This window comes from Eulemur rufifrons, chromosome 16 (assembly GCF_041146395.1).
Source record: "Eulemur rufifrons isolate Redbay chromosome 16, OSU_ERuf_1, whole genome shotgun sequence".
Lineage (NCBI taxonomy): Eukaryota > Metazoa > Chordata > Mammalia > Primates > Lemuridae > Eulemur > Eulemur rufifrons.
The window spans coordinates 84,203,542-84,223,969 of record NC_090998.1 but is presented as its reverse complement, the minus strand read 5'-3'; the positions used below and the strand labels follow the sequence as shown (position 1 = coordinate 84,223,969).

The 20,428-nt window shown below is 44.8% G+C and overlaps 1 protein-coding gene across 8 annotated transcripts in view; it reads left to right on the top strand.

Annotated features, from left to right (window-relative positions):
- Positions 1 to 20,428, top strand: part of LARGE1 (LARGE xylosyl- and glucuronyltransferase 1) — a 499,273-nt gene that overhangs the window by 266,481 nt on the left and 212,364 nt on the right. For 6 of the 8 annotated variants that reach the window (XM_069490824.1, XM_069490823.1, XM_069490821.1 and 3 more), the window contains one exon: positions 11,656 to 11,827. In XM_069490824.1, coding sequence (XP_069346925.1) covers positions 11,656 to 11,827 — 172 coding nt within the window. Of the gene's footprint in view, positions 1 to 5,642; positions 5,762 to 11,655; positions 11,828 to 20,428 lie in introns of those variants that run through there. The other 2 variants (XM_069490826.1, XM_069490825.1) reach the window with 1 other exon arrangement.

Below are 20,428 nucleotides of genomic sequence, written 5' to 3'. Positions count from 1 at the left end.
TGTTGTGGGAGGTGGATGTCAATATAACCACAGTCTAAGTCTTCCGAAGCAAGGCTTCAAGGTTAAGGTTAAAATATTTGAAATTGCAGTAAGACCTTTGGTTAAATGTTTACTAGATGCAGTACAACAGTTGAGTGAAGCTGTCATCTATTCTGGGTGACCAGGGATAGAGGCTCATCTTGGTTGTCAGCCAGAAGAAATCCCGACTGCCATTGACAAGCTGTTCCTGTGGTTCTTTTTACTATCCCAAGAGAGTTTTGCCTTCCATGTGTTGCGAAAGAAAACGGTTTTTAAACCAAACAGAAATTAATTACCTCTGGTTCGTCCCCCTTAACCCTCTTTACCTGCTTGAGAGTTGCATTCCCACGTGTCCCATGTGCTTAGAGTGAAATTCACCTGCAAGGTGGATCTCTGCAGCTGGGAACAGAGATTGTCACAGGCCAGGGCTTCACCTGCAAAGTGCTACAAAGCCCTCTGCAAATGGAAAGCGAAGCGCTTCATGAAGGCAGAGCAATGTGGTGCCTCTTTAATCGCAGGCTGTGTGGCCGCCCTTTAGATGGGTCCCCGTGAGGGAGGGTGGTAAGAGTAGAAAGCAGGAATGGGGGCAAGAGAGAGAGAAATTGCTCCCCAAATCTCCAGATGAACTTGAAGTGTGTTTTCTGATTCAGCTGCCTTCGATTAAATTCAGGAAGGCAGGAAGAACTGCTGGATTCAGCAGATGGTGATATCTGGAATCAGGTTTTTGCTGTATTTGTGTGCTTTTGCACACTTCTCTGTTTTGTGGCTGGTTTTGTGTTGTCTGAGCCTCTAGAGCAGTGTTTCTCCACCTCCTTTTAAAAACTATCACATGCAACCCACAGGCCTTTTGACTCCCCCATCCAATTAAATTCCATGAGATTTTAATACCAAGTCATTGGAATAGCTGATCTTTTTTGTTTTTTGCTTTCACGAGAACCAATTTTTGCCCCTATTGAGAATGCATGTGGCCTGACACCGTGGCTCATGCCTGTAATCCCAGCACTTTGAGAGGCCAAAGTGGGAGGATTGCTTGAGGCCAGGAGTTTGGGACCAGTCTGGGCAACACGACAAGAGTCCATCTCTACAAAATAAACAATAACAAAAATAGCCAGGCATGGTGGTGCCTGCCTGTAGTCCCAGCTACTTGGGAGGCTGAGGTGGGAGGATTGCTTGAGCCCAGGAGTTCAAGGCTCCAGTGAGCTGCTACGGTTGAGTCACTGCACTCCAGCCTGGGTGACAGTGAGATTCTGTGTCCAAAAAAAGAATGTATGTAATAAAGTACATTTATAGTAATGGGGAAACAAAAGTATTTTTTTCCCCTTACGTTTAACAGCAGAATGATTATCTCCATTTTTAGCACTTTCAGCAGGAGTTAAATATAATTATATATATGTATTATGTAGACATACCTATATATACACACACACGGGTTCTGAATTCACAGATTCAACCAACTGAGGATCAGAAATATTTGGAAAAATATATAGATGCTTATGTCCGTACTGAACATGTACAGATTTATTTTCTTGTCATTGTTTCCTAAACAATTCAGTATAACAGCTATTTACATAGCATTTACATTGCATTAGGTATTATAAGTGATCTAGAGACGATTTAAAGTATGCAGGGGGATGTGCGTAGGTTTATGCAAATACTACTCCATTTTATATCAGGGACTTGAGTGTCTGTGGATTTTGATATCCTCAGGGGTCCTGTAACCAGTCCCCCCGGGTACCGAGGAACGACTGTGAGCACACGCACACACACATATCCATATATGCACATAGAACCTCGAGTTAGAGTTGGGGGACCCAGCTTAAGCAGCCCATCTTCTCTCTAGGCCACGCTCTTGTCCCGAGGTTGCCAGTGATGCCTTTACACACATGCACAGACAGAGACTGCAGATGGACAGGTTACGGCAGACACTGATAAAACCCCGTGCCATCTAGCTTAGAACTAGAACACCAACGCCACCTGTATGTCTTCACCATCCCATCCCCCAGCCTCTCCCACTCCCATCCCTATCAGGATGAACCACTATGCTGCATGCTGCGATGATGCTTTCTGAAATTATGTGTTATATCTCCCCAAACGGTGCTGTCATTCCCTCAAAGCAGTCACCTGGCACAGAGCCTCAGACTTACAAGTCTCTGAATTGTTTGTTGGGTGAATGAATGGATGACGAATGAATGAAGCGGGTTTACCAGTATATCCCCCGTTAGGAGTGATGGTTCTCCATAAGCATTGTTCGTTTGAATATATTGTTTTACTTTTTCAAAACTATTCGCTGAGTGCCTTCTGTGTCAGACACTATGCTAAGTATACACACATAAATACATACTGTGCCCTGTAATAAGAAGAATTGCAGCTTCTAAAAATGTTAAGTCCAGGCTACGCAGGAGCTAATGCAATTTTCTCCTCAGTGCATTGAAAAATCTATTAGTTAAGAAAGCAGCTATTTTTCAGGAAATTAAACCACTGTAACAGACCAGTTCACAAATCAGAACTTCCAGTGCTTTGAAATGCTCCATTTCGTAACATAAAGTACGGAGGGATGTTCAGGCAATCCGTAAATGCTCCAGTGACCGATCCCCTTAAGCTCTGCAAAGCCAAACAGAGGATGCCTCTTGCCGGGCGATGAGAGAGGAAGGGGTTTTGTGCCACCACCATGAGGAGGGATGTGTTTGTAGATCCGTGGTCACGTTCACCTTGACTCGCTGTGCCTTTGTCATCATTCTGGAATTACTTACATTTGTGGAAGGTGGCTTCTCAGTAGATTTCTGAATAATGAGCATTTTAGGTGGAAGCCAGGTAATCTTATTTGAGGCCAGGGTTGTATATTCTGAATAAATGTTCACCGATGCCCACAGGAGATTGCTGTCACCTGCAAAGACCAGCTTCCAGGCTCTTACAAGGTTTCCTTCTAAGTTGCGAATGTAGGAAGATGCGACATGTAATTCAGCTCTCCTGTTGCTGCTGGTTACTAAGAATTTCACTGTAGCTGACCTAGGGCTGCTTTTATTGAAGCAGGATTTCTAAGTTTAAAAAGAAGTACAGCCAGGAAACCTTCTTGATCTCAGAGTCATAAACTACCTGTGAGGTATAGTGATATCTGAAGAACTCCTAATCTTTCTTTTATTAATCTTTAAGAAAGGTCTTCTCTCCCCCATACATCCAACAAAGTGTCAATTTCAGCTGGGACATGTAAGCTTGGGGTTAGCTTATGACTTGTTTCTGAGCAGTAAGTTGGATGTTGATACAGTGTAAATTATTCATCCAAGAAGACCTTGAGAAATACTGTTTTCTGTGTCTCCTAACTTGGCATTTCTTAGGGTGTAATCTGAGAACACCAGTTGTAGAATCACCTGGGGTGCTGCTTCAAAATACAGATTTCTGTGCCCTGACCCAGACCTGATAAATCATCACTTCTTGGTATTATCCTGGGAATGTGCATTTTCAGTAGGCTTCCTGCAAGGTTTCGATGCCTCTCAGCTGCCTTGTGTTAATCTTTTCTCCATAAGTCACTAGAGTATATTCCAAAAATACAGATGAGATCACATCTCTTTGCTAGTGAAAATCCTCTTGCCTTCCCTGCTGTATCTAGGATATTGCCCAGTGCTCTTAAGCGTGGCCTACAGTTTTCTCCAGCATTTGATCTTTCCTGCTATGCCGTATCCTTCTCCGTCATTTCCAACTCCAAGCTTTACTGTTAAGTATATCAGACTGTAGTTATTTTACACGCACATGGTTATTTATATCTCTGTGCCTTCATTGGTGCTAATACTTCTCCTATCATACTTTTCTCTCAGTATTTGAGAAACTCAGTTTTCAACTCTATTTTCAACACTATTTCTCAGTAGTGAATTTTAGGCTCATCTCTTTCTGACATCTCTACTTGATTACTCTCTCTCTTTTCTTTCCACTCCCCTCTAATCGTCCTTCCGCTAGACTGCTGCTGTATACAGTGGGTTCTATACCTGTGGACTCAACCAACTGAGAACTGAACCTATTTGAAAAAGAAAAAAAAAGCATGGTTGTGTCTATACTGAACATATACAGACTGTTTTCTTCCCAACAGCACAACTGTTTGCATAGTTTTTACATTCTATTAGGTATTGTAAGTAATCTAGAAATGATTTAAAGTACATAGTAGCATGTGCATAGGTTATATGCAAATACTACACCATTTTATATCAGGGACTTGAACATCTGTGGATTTTGGTATTCAAGGGGGGCCCTGGAACCAATCCCCCATAGATACCAAGGACAGCTATCCTTGGCATTCATCACAATCCAGTCCATACTGTTCTATAATTACAGATGTGGCAGCTAATTTCCAAGATGGTACCCAGTAATCCCCATTTCCTAGTATTCATTCACACCCTTGGGTCATCCCTTCTCACATTGCATAAGCTGACCCATAGAACCAGTAAGACCTTGCAAAAGTGATACCATGTCGCTTCTGAGGCCACGTCATCACAGACATCTTAGCTTCCACCTCGCTTTCTCTTTGGACCACTCACTTTGGGGAAGGCCAGACGCCATGTTGTAAAGACACTCAAGCATCCCTCCAGGGTGGTCCACATGGCAAGGAACTGAGGCTTCCTTTTAACAGCTAGCATCAACTGCCAGGGACGTATGAGGGAGCTATCCTAGAAGTAGATCTCACAGCTCAAAGCAAGTATGCAGATGACTGCAGGCTCAGCTGCTGTCTTGGCTGCAACCTCATGAGAAATGAGCTAGAACCGTCCGGCTGATGTGCTCCCAAATTCCTGACACACAGAGACCATGTGAGATAATAAATAACTGTTGCTGTTTTAGGCTGCTGCGTTTTGAGGCAACTTGTTATGCAGTAATGGATAATGAGTATCCACTAGGCCATAGACTGCGTGAGAGCACCAGCCATGTTTTATTCATAACGGACCCGGGCCCCTTGCCCTCCTCGGTACCTGGCTCATGTTAAGTGTTCCATAAATGTTTATTTAAATGATTTTAACAGAACTCAACTGGAGTTTCTCTTTGCTGGCAAGGATAAATACTCACAGATGCTGATGCTTTAATAGATATGAATCTTGTGTTTTGCTCTATCATTAGTAACTATGAGAAATTAACCACAACAGCCAATGCTTATAGATAACCCCAGAATTCTCACAATCCCATGGGATGTGTGCAGTAAGTGTTCCCATTTTACAGATGCAAAAACTGAGGTATGTAGAGATTTAACTACTTGCCCAGAGTGACCCAACCAGTGAATGATGGAGCCAGGATTCAAGCCAGACAGACTCCAGCATGTGTTGTTAACCATTTTAAAAGTTCATATTGCACTCTTATCATGTGGCACCTTGGTTCTCCTCCCTCATTTAATGCTTTTTCAAACCTCATGCAATATTGTATTATTTTATTTTCTGGTTGAGCAGATTGAGGCTTAGAGAAGTGACCTTGCCAGGGTGATGGTGGTGGAATCTGAATTTTTAATCTGGCCAGCTGGACTCCCAAGCTCGTGTTCATTTCGTGGTCCTCCTCTGATGCATCCCCCGGAGTCTCTGCTCCACCCGAGCCCCCCTCCTTCCATTCCTCAACAATTATGTTCTGAATGTACAGGTTGGTTGCTAAGACAACCACTCAGAAACAACATGAAAGGCAAATGTCTTTTCAAACATTGTGCAGCTGAGATGACTTCTTTTTTTTAATTTTTAAAAACGTGTCAAGGTGATTTATAATCCACAGAAAAATGTTGATATGGGTAAGAAATCTATTTTGAGCAGTAAATATTTCCAGTATCTTGGAGGAAATCTTTCGGACTACAAATATAGTAACTCCCTAGGAAGGAAGTGGGGTATGCTGCTGTTATCCCTATTTTACATATGAGAAGATTAATGCCCGGAGAAATGTAGAAGCCAGGAATGCCTCGCTCTAAGGCTTTTGTACCCAGTTGCCCTGAAAAACTGCTTCTTGGTGAACGAAGTTTGGTCTGGGTGGAGGCGCAGGCTCAGTTCTGACCTGCAGTGATCGGAGAGTGGAGAGCACATCCGAATAGGCCAGTGTCAGTGGGAAAAGAGGGGACGAGAGACAGAGTAGAATGTCTAGGGCTGGAGGACTGGAAGTTGGGGTGAGGGTAAGGACCCCCAGACTTCGGGTGCTGGGATAATAATACCCAGCTCTGAGGCTTGTTAGGAAGGGTTTAAATAAGTGCATAGAGAGCTCTTACCACAATGCCCGATACCCAGTAAATGCTGGGTATTTTTTTCTAGTGTTATCGTGACTGGGGCATCCCAATGCCTCTGCAAATCAGCATCTTCCAGGAGAAGTGGGCATCATTTCCTGACAAAACCAGCCTGTTTTCATGTCTTTCCCTTGTCTGTCAAAGGTCAGGAACTTGGCGTCACCATGGAGACACAGCATCCCTTCACACCTGGGGAGGTGTGTCTGCGGTCCGGCCCTCTGCCTCCATGTGGTCCCACTGTTCTGGTCAGGTTTTCTGAGTAGCTTTTTTATGGACCACCCAGCACCAGATGGGACCTAGAATCACTTGCAACATCTCATAAAAACTCCCCTTAGGGCCTACCAAGTAACTGGAAGCTTCAGGAAGGTAAATTTCCCTTTGAGAACATCTCCCAGCCGCCACTTTACATAAAGCCCTTAAAACCTGTGTGCTCCTTTATCTAAGTGCATGAGGTGAGGTGGTAATCTTGAGCATGATTGCATTTTTGCTAATTAAAGCTTAGACCATGCTGCTTAGAATTATTAATAGTCATTGCAAGGATAATAGTCTGTCCGCTAAAATAAGCCCAACTTTCATTTTTATGATCGTTTTAATTACGTGAACCCTCTGGCACGTTTATAATGATGAAGAGCGTGGTGGGATATTGCTCTGCCAGGTGTTGTCGTCTCTATAGGACACTCTTGGGTAAACCTGCATGGTGCCCTGCAGTTTGGCTCAACCTTCCTCTGAGGGTGTTCTTCTCTCCATTCACCCCATGACCTTATGTCCCTGTCGGGCTGAAGTTTGTGGCAGGGTGGGAGTGAGATGGCATCGAGACTGCCCCAAGAGGTTGCGTGGGTGACCACTCCCACTGACCTTTCCTCCTCCTCAAACCAAGAACGTGCTGTGTGGTTTGGATATCTACTGGAAGGCCTTTGCATTTTCCAGATTTCAATTAGTGATTTTGCTAATCTTTCGTATAGGAACATAGGAAAAGTGATTAAGTGACTTATTTCCCCTGATAAAACCATCTCCATCCCTGACTTCCCCTTTAATGTCAAAGGTGCCATAATTCCCTGCTTTTATCAGGCTCAAACACCTAAATCATCGGAGCTGTGACGGTGCTGACAGATGTTCACTGGGAGGAGGAAAGTGGGCTTAGCAGAGGCCCACTGTGCGCCCAGCATGAAGCCAGATGCGTGCAGTCCTCCCAGCAACGCCGTGAACTGCATACTATAAGCCCCCATTTTGCAGATGAGAAAACAAGGCTCATGGAGGTTTAAGTGACTTGCCTGAGCTCACACAGCTCATTAGAAGTGGAACCAGTTCTAAAGCCAAACCACACCTCTTCCATGTACCCTACTGACTCAGGACTTTAACAATTATGGACACTTCTGCTCCTAGGTGAGAAAAATGTCAAGGGTAGGATTTGAACCTAGGCCTGGCTGACTTCATGGTCATGCACAATTCATCAAACTATTTTTGAGTAATTACTATGTTGTTGCCACAGTAAAAAAAAAAAAAAAAAAAAAGACATCGTCCCTGCCTAAAGGATTGCAGTCAAGCACAAGAGAGAGACATGGAAAATTAAACACAGTGTGGTACCATGCTGTGCTAGAGGGAGGGAACAGCTTGTTTTGGGAGCCCTAACCCAGCCTGGGGCAGTGGGGAGGTGGTGACGGGGAGGCAGTGACTTCTAAGCTGAGACTTGTAGGAAGAGCAGGGTGTGGACAGAGGAAGAGGACGAACATGTCAGATGCCACGCTACCTCTAAGAGGATGAGCCTTTTATTATGTAATAGATATACCTGCTTCTTACCACAAATACTTTCCCCCAGATTCCTTAGTTTTCCACCCTTTCTGGGGCTTTCTTTCTGAATACGAACTCATCCCAATGCCTCCTTTACTTCTGATTGAATATTTGGGCTTCCTTGATTATGTATTAAGTTGGGGACCTGGAGCGACATTCAGGCCCCGGGCTCATGTTGAGATTAATTTATTCCTGTAGTCTTCCTGTTCCGTGATGCATCCGAGCACCTCACATGTGTGTTAAAAATAAAGCTGAGAGTCAGGGCAATCTAATTAGACGGCTTAACCCAACACTCTGGTGTTTGGTCTCCACCAAGCTCTCCTGCTTTGATGGTAACCAAAATAGATGAATAAGTTAATCAAAGGTCTGATTAAATAGCACGGCTTTGCAGCATGGACTGATGGTTGCCAAGCTTCAGTTCAGGCAAATTGTCAGGGGAGAGAAGAAACCGAGCTGAGTTCCAAAGGCCAGTGCTGTCATGAGGAAGAGTTTTATAAAGTACACTGGAGGGAATTACTCGCTAAGTCCTCAGATCTGAAGCTGATGGCGAGTCAGGAAGCTGACTCCAAAAGAAGGAGAATGTGTTTGGGGAAAGAACAAAAACCTTCCCCTGGCAGATTCTGATGACAGCTTTGCATCTTGCCTGGTGTGGGATGGCAGACAAATCAGTCTCCTTCCTGTGCCTGCTGCCTGCCATTGGTCCGACCGTCCGTCCGTCCGTCCATCCATCCATCCATCTGTCCAAGATATGTATTTTGCACCTAGTATGTATAAGGCATTGTGTTTTTATCTTGCCTTCGTTCGTTTAATTTCTGTCCTGTGTCAACAGTCTGACTCTGCTGGTTGTATTAGGTTTATCGTTCCAGATCTCTCACCCTTCTCCTCTTCTTTGTGCCCCATGAGGCTGACGCATAGAGACATGTCCCCGATCTCACTTGCCCTCTGGCTTCCATGTGGGTTGGCCAGAGGGACACCCTATCAGGAGATTGGTGGGCAGGAGCAGAGTGAGGTTGAGATTTTTTTTCCCTGTTCCCGTCCTGTGGATTGCCACAGGTAGCCCGTGCTGCTGGACTGAAGGTTGCTGCCCCTGCCAGATGGCCTTACTCACTCGGCCACCCCCTCTGGTTTCCAACGGCTGTGGCCTTGGCCCTTCTGGCCTTGGGGTGGTAATGGCCCCAAGTACTCTCCCCTCCCTGAGTCACCACATGGTCCACGTTACTGCCCCTAAATCTGCATACACTTACAAAAATGTCCCTTTATTGTTAAATTTTCCTTAGACTCCCCGGTGTGAGTGTGCTCTCTGTTCCCACCCACATCCTCACTGATACAATGAAGTAAGCACATGGAAGTAACTGCCATTTATAAATGGCTGAAGCTCAGAAAGGCCGAGCAAACCTGTCCAAGGTGATTTGGTGATTAAGTGATGATACCGGAATCTGAATCCAGGTGTGTCTGACTCCAGAACCCAAGGTTCTGTGCTCTCCTATGTCCCATAGACCCTCGAGTTCGGTATGAAGCACAGAAAGAAGCATTGATATCTGCATACGTAGAATAAGGCGGGGGCTCAGGAAGAAGGGCAGGAGCTTCTGTTTACTGAGTGTACTTTGTGTACCGGGCTCTTTAGTCCTGCACTCCTTTAATTTCCGCATCAACCTTGTGATGTAGGCATCATCTCCGTTTTGCAGGTAAAGAAACCGAGGCTCAGAGAGATCAAACGCTGGAGCCCAGGTTTAAACTCCTGTCCCGTTTCCCTCCTCCATGGTGCCCAGGTACAAGGTGATAGGACCTCCAGACATGGTGATTCTCGTCCTTGAGATGATACAGCGTGATTAATTCCGTCCCCTAGTGTGTTTTCTTTCTTTTCTTTTTTCTTTTTTTTTTTTGGCCAAAACTCATGTAAACAAAGGACCCTTGCAAAACTGAGTATACAGAGTAGCTAAAACAATGTTCTCAAATAAACGTGCAGATGAAAGTATAGCGTGGAGTGGGTTTGAGAGACGCAGGAGTGGACATGGGGAGCCCTTCCTCATCGCCTCCTGCATCCCTCCCGTGCTCCCGTTTCTCCACCACCACATCGACCAGATCATGGCATGTTTGGAAAGAATGTGGTGCCTAGTTTTTCTTCACAGCAGTAGTAGTTGCTCATTTTAAGAAGTTGGAAAGAGTGTATCAGTTAAATTTATGTATGTGTGTATATACACATAAATATTTGTGTTTATAGAGAAAGAGAGAGAGACTCCTACCATCCCCAAATGATCACTGTTAGTAATCTGATATCTTGCTTCTATTTCTTCTTCCCCTGCGTAAATTTGGGTGGATGTGTTCTCATGCTGTTAGGTTATACATAGTGGTTTTTAAACAAAAGCAATTTTAAGCTTACTTTTTTCCGCTTAACATCATATGCAGGTTTTTTAAATTATATCTTAATCTACATTGTTTTAAGCCATTACATACTATGCTGTCAGAAAAAATGTGTCATGATTTAATTAATTGTTCAGTTTGGGGGCATTTGATTACTTGCTGTTTCTTTACTTTTATAACATGGTGACAAACATCTTTAGGAATAAAACTTCAGTTTTTTGTTTTTAAATTTGACTTTAAAATAAAACAGTGTCCTCAACATGGGATTATAAGGACAAAGGAGATGAATATTTTTGTAATTCTGACAAACTGGCCATATTTGCCATTAAAGGACTCTGTTACAAGTGTTAACCTCTTGGAAATAAGAAGTGTGCTTTGGATCCCATGGAAACTCCTCAGGGCAGCTAGGATGGGGTCCATGCCTGTGGCAGTCTTCATAAATGATCCTGCACGTAGGAAGGCGTTTACTATGCTGGTGTTATGTTTCATTTTTAGCCTTGCCTTTATATACCAAGTGGTACCAAGGTGTGTGGCTTGCTGACGACTCTACCCACCTGTGGGACGTTGATTGTTCCATTGTATCACGTGAGGATTACAGTGTCCGCACCCCGTGGGTTGCGCCTTTCTGGCCGTGTGTGTGCACACGTGTGCGTCCTCTGTTGCTGTCAAGGCGAAGAACGTTGCATAGATTATGACCAGGTCCTCCTTGTGGGTTTATCTGAGAATAAAGAGAAGGTAGCAATACTAGCCTATTCAGTTATAGCTTTAAAAAAATAAGCATAAGCTTTAACAATACCATCGAGTACTAATCTTTAATGACACAGAAATGGAATATGATTTAAAGAAATATACTTACCCAGGAACAATTAGGTACTAGTTGCAAAAAGTGTATATAGTATGATTCAATGTTTATACCTTTATGCCTTCTTTTTTCATATCCTTATTTTCTTCAGTGGACCTTTATAATTTCTTTAATAACAAAAATTTTATTAAAAATCTCAGCATAGGGTTTGCATGTAATAATTGTTTTATAACTATTACTTTTTCTCTTCCTTGTTTCAGATACATTTTCTTCCAAAAAAAACTTCATTTGCCAAAATATAAATTATATAAATAAATCTTTTTAAAAAATTAATTTGTTTATTCAGATTTTTATTGGATACTTTTTATTCCCAGCCTCTCTTTATAATATTTATGTAAAGAATTAACATAGTGATTTTTTTTTTCCCTTTTCTCCAACTCCCTCTCTGCCCTGTCCTGTCCAGTCTGAAGTTTCCTGGATCCCCAACAAACATTACTCTGGGATTTATGGTCTGATGAAGCTTGTCCTGACCAAGACTCTTCCTGCCAACCTAGAGAGAGTCATCGTCCTTGACACGGATATCACCTTTGCGACCGACATCGCGGAGCTATGGGCGGTGTTCCACAAGTTCAAAGGTAACTGTAACCCTGGTTTTCTCTGATATCTTTGCAGGTGTCGGCATGCCAAGAATAATGATTGTGTTCTTTAAAAAAGGTGAGGTCAACTAGATTGAGGTCATGCTAATGAAATGGTTAAGGATTTACCAATATGGTTGAATATCAACTCTACTTCGATTTGCAGCTTGTTAGAGAAAAAATGACATTTGTTGCATTTCTTTAGTAAATGAAGAGAGGTAAGGTCTATTTTCATAGGAAGAACCCACTTCAGGATGCTTTAGAACGGATAAATATGAAATGTGTATTCTGTTACGCAGACAATTGAGTGTTCATATACCTGTGTCAAGACCTGTGTTTATTGGTTTTCTCTTTTTGTCAAATGATATTTTGATTGCCAAGAAAGCCTGTGAGGTTGTGGAGATGGGTATTGATTATAGCATGTTTGAAAATGTTCTTACGGCTTTTGCTTTCGTTAATGTTGTGGTTTATCATTTCAAGGAGGTGTATATGTGTGGCTTTATAAGACATTCTTTCTAGTCTGGTTGGTTTCTTCGTAGCTATTAGTATAACTCTTGTCACTGCCTCAAGGTGTCTAAGAGTACCTGGTGGGAAATTGTGAGTCCAATCAGTGTATTTAACTCCCGTGTGGATACAGGAGAGAAGTGACAGGTTAGTGCAAATTTGGGGCTATTAGTTGAATACACCTCTCCCAAATGTGTTCCCCGAAATTATATTATTTTGTATATTGGATGAATACAAAAGAAATTTGACAGTGAGATTATTCTTTTTCTCTTTATTTTTCATTTTTCAATTGTACTCTGGCTTCTGCATTTAAAGTCTTCTCTGGCTCTTCTCTTAGCTCCTTATCCTATGAAAGTGAAATACCACTTAATGAATTTTAAACCACACCATTTTCATAAATCAGAGGATGTTCCTGTTGGTTTCTGTTGCCGTTCGTGGGCAGAGGGTAAGTTCCTTGCCTGGGCATTGCCTGCTTCCCTCGCAGGGCTGCTTAGGTCTGGGCTAATTGAACATCCTCAGCAAATCAAGGTGATGACATTCTGATCCCTGGGACTCTTTTTCCCTCATCAGGATTAAAATTTACTTTTCTCATCTGTGCCCATAATGACACTAACAAAGACACCATTTAGCAAAACTGTTGAAACCGAGTGTGTCTCACCTCCCTGATCTCTTCTTCATCAAATGCCTGGATCTGTCCTTTGATCTCACAAACTGGGGCTGCAGGGTTTTGCCCGGAGTTGAGGTCAGAACGCGTGCGTCTTGGCTTTCATTGGCTGCTCTTTCAAATTCCCCTATCATTTCTGCTTGTTGTTTTTCTCTTTCTAATCGCATTGAACTCACTGGGGGCAGTTTTTCTATAATGATGTGGTGTTTTATTCATGTTTTTACGCCGATGTTCAGTGTTCTGTGAGGCATTTATTCAACAGGCATTTATTGCATTCCTACTGGGTGTCAGGCAGCAGGCCTGGCTCTGGAAATAAGGAGATGAGTAATGAAGGGACAGGAAGAGTTGTCACTTCTCCTACAGGGGGTTAGAGAAGGTAGCCGGGAAAGTGTCGCAGAGGAGGTGGTAATCATGCGCTGTCTCATCGGGGAAGAGCAGTGGTTGTGTGCAGTGGATGCCCGCGTCCTCCTGCTGCTGAGAGAGCTGCCTGCAGAGGACGGGCCCTCAGCTATCAGCCTTCCTTGGGGGCGGCCTTAGTTGAAAAGAGTCACCTTGCGCACGGCCACACCTCTTCCTGGGGGGCCCCACATCGTGGAATTACTGGTGAACACGGGCTGAACCTGCAGGTCAGCTGCAGCACTCCCTGCAGACTCCTAGGCTGCTTTCCCCTCTGCCCCGTCCTGCTTTCTGCTCTTCCCTGTCCTAGGCGCTGTTCCCCAGAGCTCTCCCTCATAAACCTCCTGCATGCTGACTTCCATGTCAGAGTCGCCTCCCTGAGAAACTCAACCTGCAGCATACATTTAGAGCTATAAGTCTCCCTCGGATAAGCGTAACCACCAAAGTCACCAGAATAGGTGATCAGAAATTATAGAGCTGCAGGTAGGAAGTCATATTTATTCTCTGGCAGCTAGGACTGGCCATCGTGCTAGTGGGGTTCTGCAGCCAGTAACAACAATGCCAGTAATCATGGTTTTAAATACCCTGGTATTATATTTGGAAGGGAAGGCACCAGAGCTCTTGCAGCTCCCCAGCTGGCTCAAGGACTTGGATTGGAGGACTCTGAGATTCAAGGCTGATCCTGGGGCTGAGCAGACTATATGGGCCAAGGTCAGGACGGGGACAAAGAAAATTTGAATGCAAGGAGCTGAGTTAATGGGCTGCATTTTATTTGTTCATTCTTTTATTGGTTTATTTCGAGCATTTGTTAGGCCCCCATTGTGCAGAGGAATACATTAGATGCCGCTGTTACCTGAAGCTGTTGAGAACACAGCACCTGCCTTCCAGGAACTCGCAAACAGGGCAGACCGCGTTACAGTTTTATCTTTTGCCAGCGAAGGAGTGTAAAACATCGGAGGTTTTCCCATGCCCGCCCTAATTTTTCTGGGAAAATACAGAGGTGAAAAGAAAGAAGTAAGCTCATTTCTCCATACATCACTTTTTTGTATAGCTTCTTTTTTTTTTTTTTTTTTTTTGGTGATTTGTTTTTTCTAAACTGGAACTGTTAGAAGCCAGGTCATGGAACAGGAAGAAAACCTCTGAGGGCAGATTCATAAATATAGAATATTCTCGTCCAAGAGGGAGAGTTTCCCTCTCATAAAGGCAATTGCAGTTGACATCTTTCACTGTAAACATTCTGAGTGACATTGATGCTATTTGGCCTTGTTAATTTTTCTCTGCTTTAGAACAGCAGGTTGTCGGGGCTGCGGTGGCTCTTTTGTTCAGATCACGGGATACTTCTTTTACCTGGTAGCTGGCCTGTTGCCTAGTTGTCCAAACCACGACCAGGGGGTCCCCTGCACAGGAAACTTGTTTTTGCCAGCAGAGCCCTCGTGGCTGCTGTCTGACCGTGCCCGGCGTACGCCTGCCTGACCGTCGCTTGGGCACTGGGATGCCCTGTGTTCTCCCCCGCACCACGGGGAAACTCGGCCGGGGGGAGCCCGGGTTCTTCAGATGAAAGGTACAACTTTAGTTCACTACCACAACAGGGAAGAAGTTCAAAGATTTCTTACTTACAGATCTAGCCAAGGAGGGCACAGTGAGTCATCAGGGCAGTCCTCTGTGCCCAGGTCACAGGAGGCAGAAACGAAGTGTCAGGCAGAGAGAGAAGCGTCCCGCAACTAGCAGTAAATATAAGGAAATAGAGTGTGGGTTACTTTAAGCTCGCAGGCAAGTGCCTGAATGGACCATTTAAAGGAAGGGGCAGGGACTCAGGGAGCCCAGTCTGCTGGGCAGGAGAGATGCCTCCAAGCTCTTCTCTCTGGCCACCAGCTTGAGCCACTGGGCGTGGTGTTTAGAACTGGAAGCTGTGTCAGGTGACTGCGCCCTGCCCTGGGGTGGGAAAATTAAACTTATATTCCAAATGGATGCCAGGGCGACAGAAAGTTATAAGAATTCACTGCAAAGACAAACCCAATCTCTGCTTCTGTGAGTTTATATTTGAGTAGAGGGAGACAGACAATAAGCAAATAAGTAAAATAGTATGTTAGAGGTGATTAGCAATCTGCGTGTACCTAGGAGAAGCATGGAGAGGTCCTGGCACCAGGGACAGCAAGTGTAGACTTTCCGAAGTGCATGTGGCCTGGCTGGGGAGTGGGATGGAGGTCAGAGCAGAGCAGCATGAGCCTGCAGGGGGCAGGGCCTGATCTGCCAAGGTCAGATCGCAGGAGCCCTGTTTGTAGGGCAAGGAAGACTTTGCCCTTCCCATAAGTAATTTGGGGAACCCCTGGCGGGCTTTGAGCAGAGGTGTGTCTGGGTCTGATTTATGTTGTTAATGGCTCATCCCAGCTGCCTTTTTGAGAAGAGGAGAAGCAGGGAAACCATTTTGGAGACCGTCCCAGGCATCCAAGTGAGAGAGGATGTTGGCGCAGATGCGGGGGGAGCAGTAGAGGTCAGAGGGGTCATCACATTAGGGGTGCGGGTTAAAGGTCGAGTCCTCAGGGCATCCCACTGATTGGACATGGGGAGCGAGAGAGAGTGGGGGCAAGGATGGCCCCCAGGTGTGACAGTGAGACACCCAAGACTGTAAGGAGATCAGGTCGTGGGGAAGACGAGGGGTTTGGTGTGAGGAGGCGGCCAGATAGATGAGTGTTTGTAAAGCAGAGGAAAAGTAACTATCATTTCTTAAGTACTTCTTCTGTTCTGGGCACTGAGCTAGAAGCTTTGCACATCTGAAAGTTAAATAAACTGGGCCCAAGAGAGGTTAAATTACGTTTCGTGCTCAGAAAGCTGTTCCATAGCAAAGCTGAGCCCCAGACCTGGCTTTGCAGTCTGTGCTCTGTCTGCTGCCTGGTGCCGCCTCTCCAGGCTAATCGGTGGAGAAGGGGATGCCCAGTGACCCCGAGGCAATGTCAGCTTTTAGAGCAGGTGTGACTGCTGGCCACGGCCCCCCAGCACCCTGCCTCCCCTAATTTTAATTGCACAAAAGAATTGGAAATAACATGTGATTGTAGCAATTTGAGAAGGCTGTGCTGAAGGTGTAAATAATAAATGCATACCCATAATTTGAGGCTTTTGGAAGAAAGCCATGCTGAATATTCAAGATAATGTATTTTTTATTTCAAAATATTAAGGGAGTACAAATGTTTTTGTTCCATGGATACCTCATATAATGCTTAGATCGAGGCTTTATTGTGCCCATCACCAGAACTGTGTTCGTTGTACCCAACAGGTGAGTTTTTACCCATCACCTCCCTTCCAGCCTCCCCCCTTCTTGGTTTCCAATGTCCTTTACATCTCTTTGTGCCTGTGTGTGCCCATCGTTTAGCTCCCACTTATTAGTGAGAACATGTGGTGTTTGTTTTTTCATTCCTAAAATACTTGAGTAGGATAATGATCTCAGTTCCATCCAAGTTGCTTCAAAAGACATTATTTCATTCCTTCCTATGGTTGAGTAGTTCTCCATGGTGAGTGTGTGTGTGTGTGTGTGTGCGCGCACACTTACCATATTTTCTTTGTCCAGTCTTGAATTGCTGGGCACGTAGGTTGATTCCACATCTTTGCAATTGTGAATTGTCATTAAAAAGTCAAAAAACAATAGATGCAGAGAAAAAGAAATGCTTATACATTTGTTAGTAGGACTGCACATTAGTACAGCCTCTACAGGAAATAGGAGTGGAGATTCCTCAAAGATAGTGTTTTGACCCCTGAGGACGAATGCTTCCCCTGTAAGAGGAGCGTCTTGCCACAGTGTAAAGTCCCTGCCCTAAAGCAGGTATGGTCAAGTGACCAAGTGCACGTGGGCACGGCCCACCTCACCCTCACAGCACCGCAGATAGGCCGTGCCAGCGGGCATCGTCCGGGGCCCCGTAGGCTCACTGGGGCCGATCGCAGCTAACGCTTTTAAGCACTCACTCTGTGCCAGCCATTCTGTGAAGCACTTTATGGGTAAACTCATTTAATCTTCACAACCCACCCATGAAGTAATTACTGTGCATCTTCCTGTTCTAAAGATTTGGGAACTATTGCTTAGGGAGGCAGAGTAGCTTATGCGGGGTCTCTTCAGCTCACAGCTCTTGAGTTGTGGAACTGGGATTTGAACCCAGATAGTCTGGCTGTAAATCCAGTCCTCTTTGCCCTGTACCCTACATGCCCTAGAAGAGGAGTAAGGAAAAGCATGTATATGTGGGTGAGTTAAGAGTCTGTTTGGAGAAACCCAAGTTAGATATATGAAAGCACATTTGGGAATAACACCAATTAGGTATCGGACAGAGATGGGGGCTGGGGGGAAGGGATGGGTATATACCTACTTGATGAGTGCGATGTGCACTGTCTAGGGAATGGACACGCTTGAAGCTCAGACTTGGGGGAGGATGGGGGGGCCTGGGCAATATATATAACCTGAACTTTTATACCCCCATAATGAGCTGAAATTAAAAAAAAAAAAAGAAAGAAAGAACTCTAGGTGACCATATAAAGCAGTTTGTAGAGGAGGGGCCCAAGGTGATACAGGCATTCAGAGAACAGATACTTAGAGACAACATCCGGCCTAGAAAAGTGTAGTTCTCCCAGGATTTGAGAAGTCAAACCTAAAGTCTCCAGAATCCGGGTCCAGCATGTGACTTCCCAGAACATCATCTTTAAAGTAGCCTTGGTCCCCAGGAGCTCTACCCATAGACTCATCATGGTTCAGTAGAATAAGTCAGAACTGGGGCTACCCTAATGACTCTGTGACTGTGGACAGGTGTTATGCTCTGAAGGTTTGTGTCCCCCCACAATTCATGTGTTGAAGCCTAATCCCTGGTGCAATAGTAGTAAGAGGTGGGGCCTTCGGAGGGTGATCAAGTCATGAGGGCTCTGTGAATGGGATTGATTAGTGCCCTTGGGAAAGAGACCCTATGGGGCTTGTCTACCCCTTCTGCCATGTGATGACACAACCGGAAGGTGCCACCTATGAAGCAAAGAGTCTTCCCCAGACATCAGATCTGTCGGTGCCTTACTCTTGGACTTCCCAGCCTCCAGAACTGTAAGCCATAAATTTCTGTTGTTGATAAATTACCCAGTGTTCTGTTAGAGCAGCTCAAACAGGACTAAGACAGCAGGCTGCCTGACTTCCCTGAACCTCTGTGAACTAGGAACAATGCTAATGGGATTGTTGTGAGAATTGAACAAGATAACGTACATTATTCTTCCGTATTTCACTTTCTCTAAGGACTCCCGCCCGAGCGTGCGGGGTAAGGGTGGGCGCTGTTAGCTGTGTCTGCCCCATTACCTCCCAGTTCTGTCCACAATGCCAGCGGGGCTGTGGGTGGCTGTAAATGTAACGCAACATAGAAAAGCTGAACATGAAGAACCCTGAAAGTATCACTTCTGAAAAGACATTTGTAGAACTTTTATGCTTATAATAAGTTGCCTTGAAGGAATTTTGAAAAACTCTTTGAAGTTTCTGCAGGTCTCTCTTTCTTACCTCACCCCTGCTTGTCTGCCTGGGGATTGGTGGAGTAGCAGGAGCTCAGCAAACGAAGAGACCAAGTTTCAAACTCCTGCTGGTCTACTTATCAGCAGGGTGATCTTGCGGAGGTCATTTCACCTCGCTCAGCCTGGCCTCTGCACCTGTGGAAAGAAAATAGCGACATCTGATCACAGCAGTGGTGTAAGGTCTGGGGAAGAGATTCACTGATCCCGGACCCAGGAGGCGCCCGGGCCATGAGTGTTTACCCCCTTCTCCCTCCTCCTCTCTCCTGTGTCTGAGTTTGTTCTTTTCTCATTTGCCCCTTTTCCTTTAACTCCTTCTCCTTTCCCCCCTTCACCTGTCTCCAAGGGAAGCTCTGTGTTCCCCCCCGAAAGCTGGTGTGAAAGGAATCAAAGACCTTTCAGCACGACCACGACCACGTAACCCACGCCCGTCAGGTGTCCCCGATTAAAACTGTCCCTTCTCGGCCGGCCCAGTGTGACTTCTCCCTGGGCTCAGTGTAGACAGACTTCCATTCATCTCAGGTCCTGACAGTTCCCAAACTTAAGAGACCATTTTGCCGCAAGCAAGACAAACAGAAATTTTTAGAAGATACAAATTCTCACATAAAGCGCTTTGAAATGACTCAAATAGCCAGTGCGTCCGTATAGGCGTTGGCACTGTTGGTACAGAAAGCACTGGAATTCGGCTGGGAAAGACCAGGGCTGGGTCTGTTTTTTGTCAGTAATTGTATGATTTTGCTAAAAGTCTGGGGCATTTCTTTTTAATCTGTACCGTGTTTTTAAACGTGCTCCTGTATTCTGTAAGTATTGACAAGATTCCCTCCCGAACACCCGTTTTCATCATTGTGTTTAGGTTTTTAACTTCTTCTAACTCCTAGTTGATTTTCCACCTGGAGAATTGCGGTAGCCTCTTGCATTTGTCCTTCCTCACACCCTCCTGCTTCCTCCACATCTCTCGTCCACGCTGCCTTCGGCTCAGAGTCAGAAACTGGCCCTTTGATCTTCTTGTTCCATACTCGGGCTTCTTCCGTTGTACTAGCCGAGATGTGTGTGCCGTCGGGCAACGGGAAGTATTTTATTCCTGGCAAAATTGGTAAAGAGGTTTTAATTATTTTCAGGTTAACTCTGAAGGGAGTCAGCCTTTTCTTACTATATTAGAAAGATCATTTAACTTCTCCAAGCCTCGTTGTATTCTATGAAAGTCAGGGAACGATACATCAATAACTGCCCCATAGGCTTTATTTTGGTGATTAAGTCAGACAATGGCTCTGCATTGCACAGTACCTAAAAAGTAATTATTCCCTTCTTTTCCTTCTACATTTCTGGATTTTTTTTTTTTCTTGTTCTTCAACATGAAATTCCCGAGAGTTAGGGAGGCAGAATCCAACCTACTATGTTCCTTCCTACCTCCCTTTCTCCTCCTCTTTCTCCTTCCCTTCCTCCTTTTTGATTGCACTTCCTTCTTTCCTTCTTTCTGTCCTCCCTTCCTTCCTCCCTTCCTGCCTTCCACATCCATTCAGTCA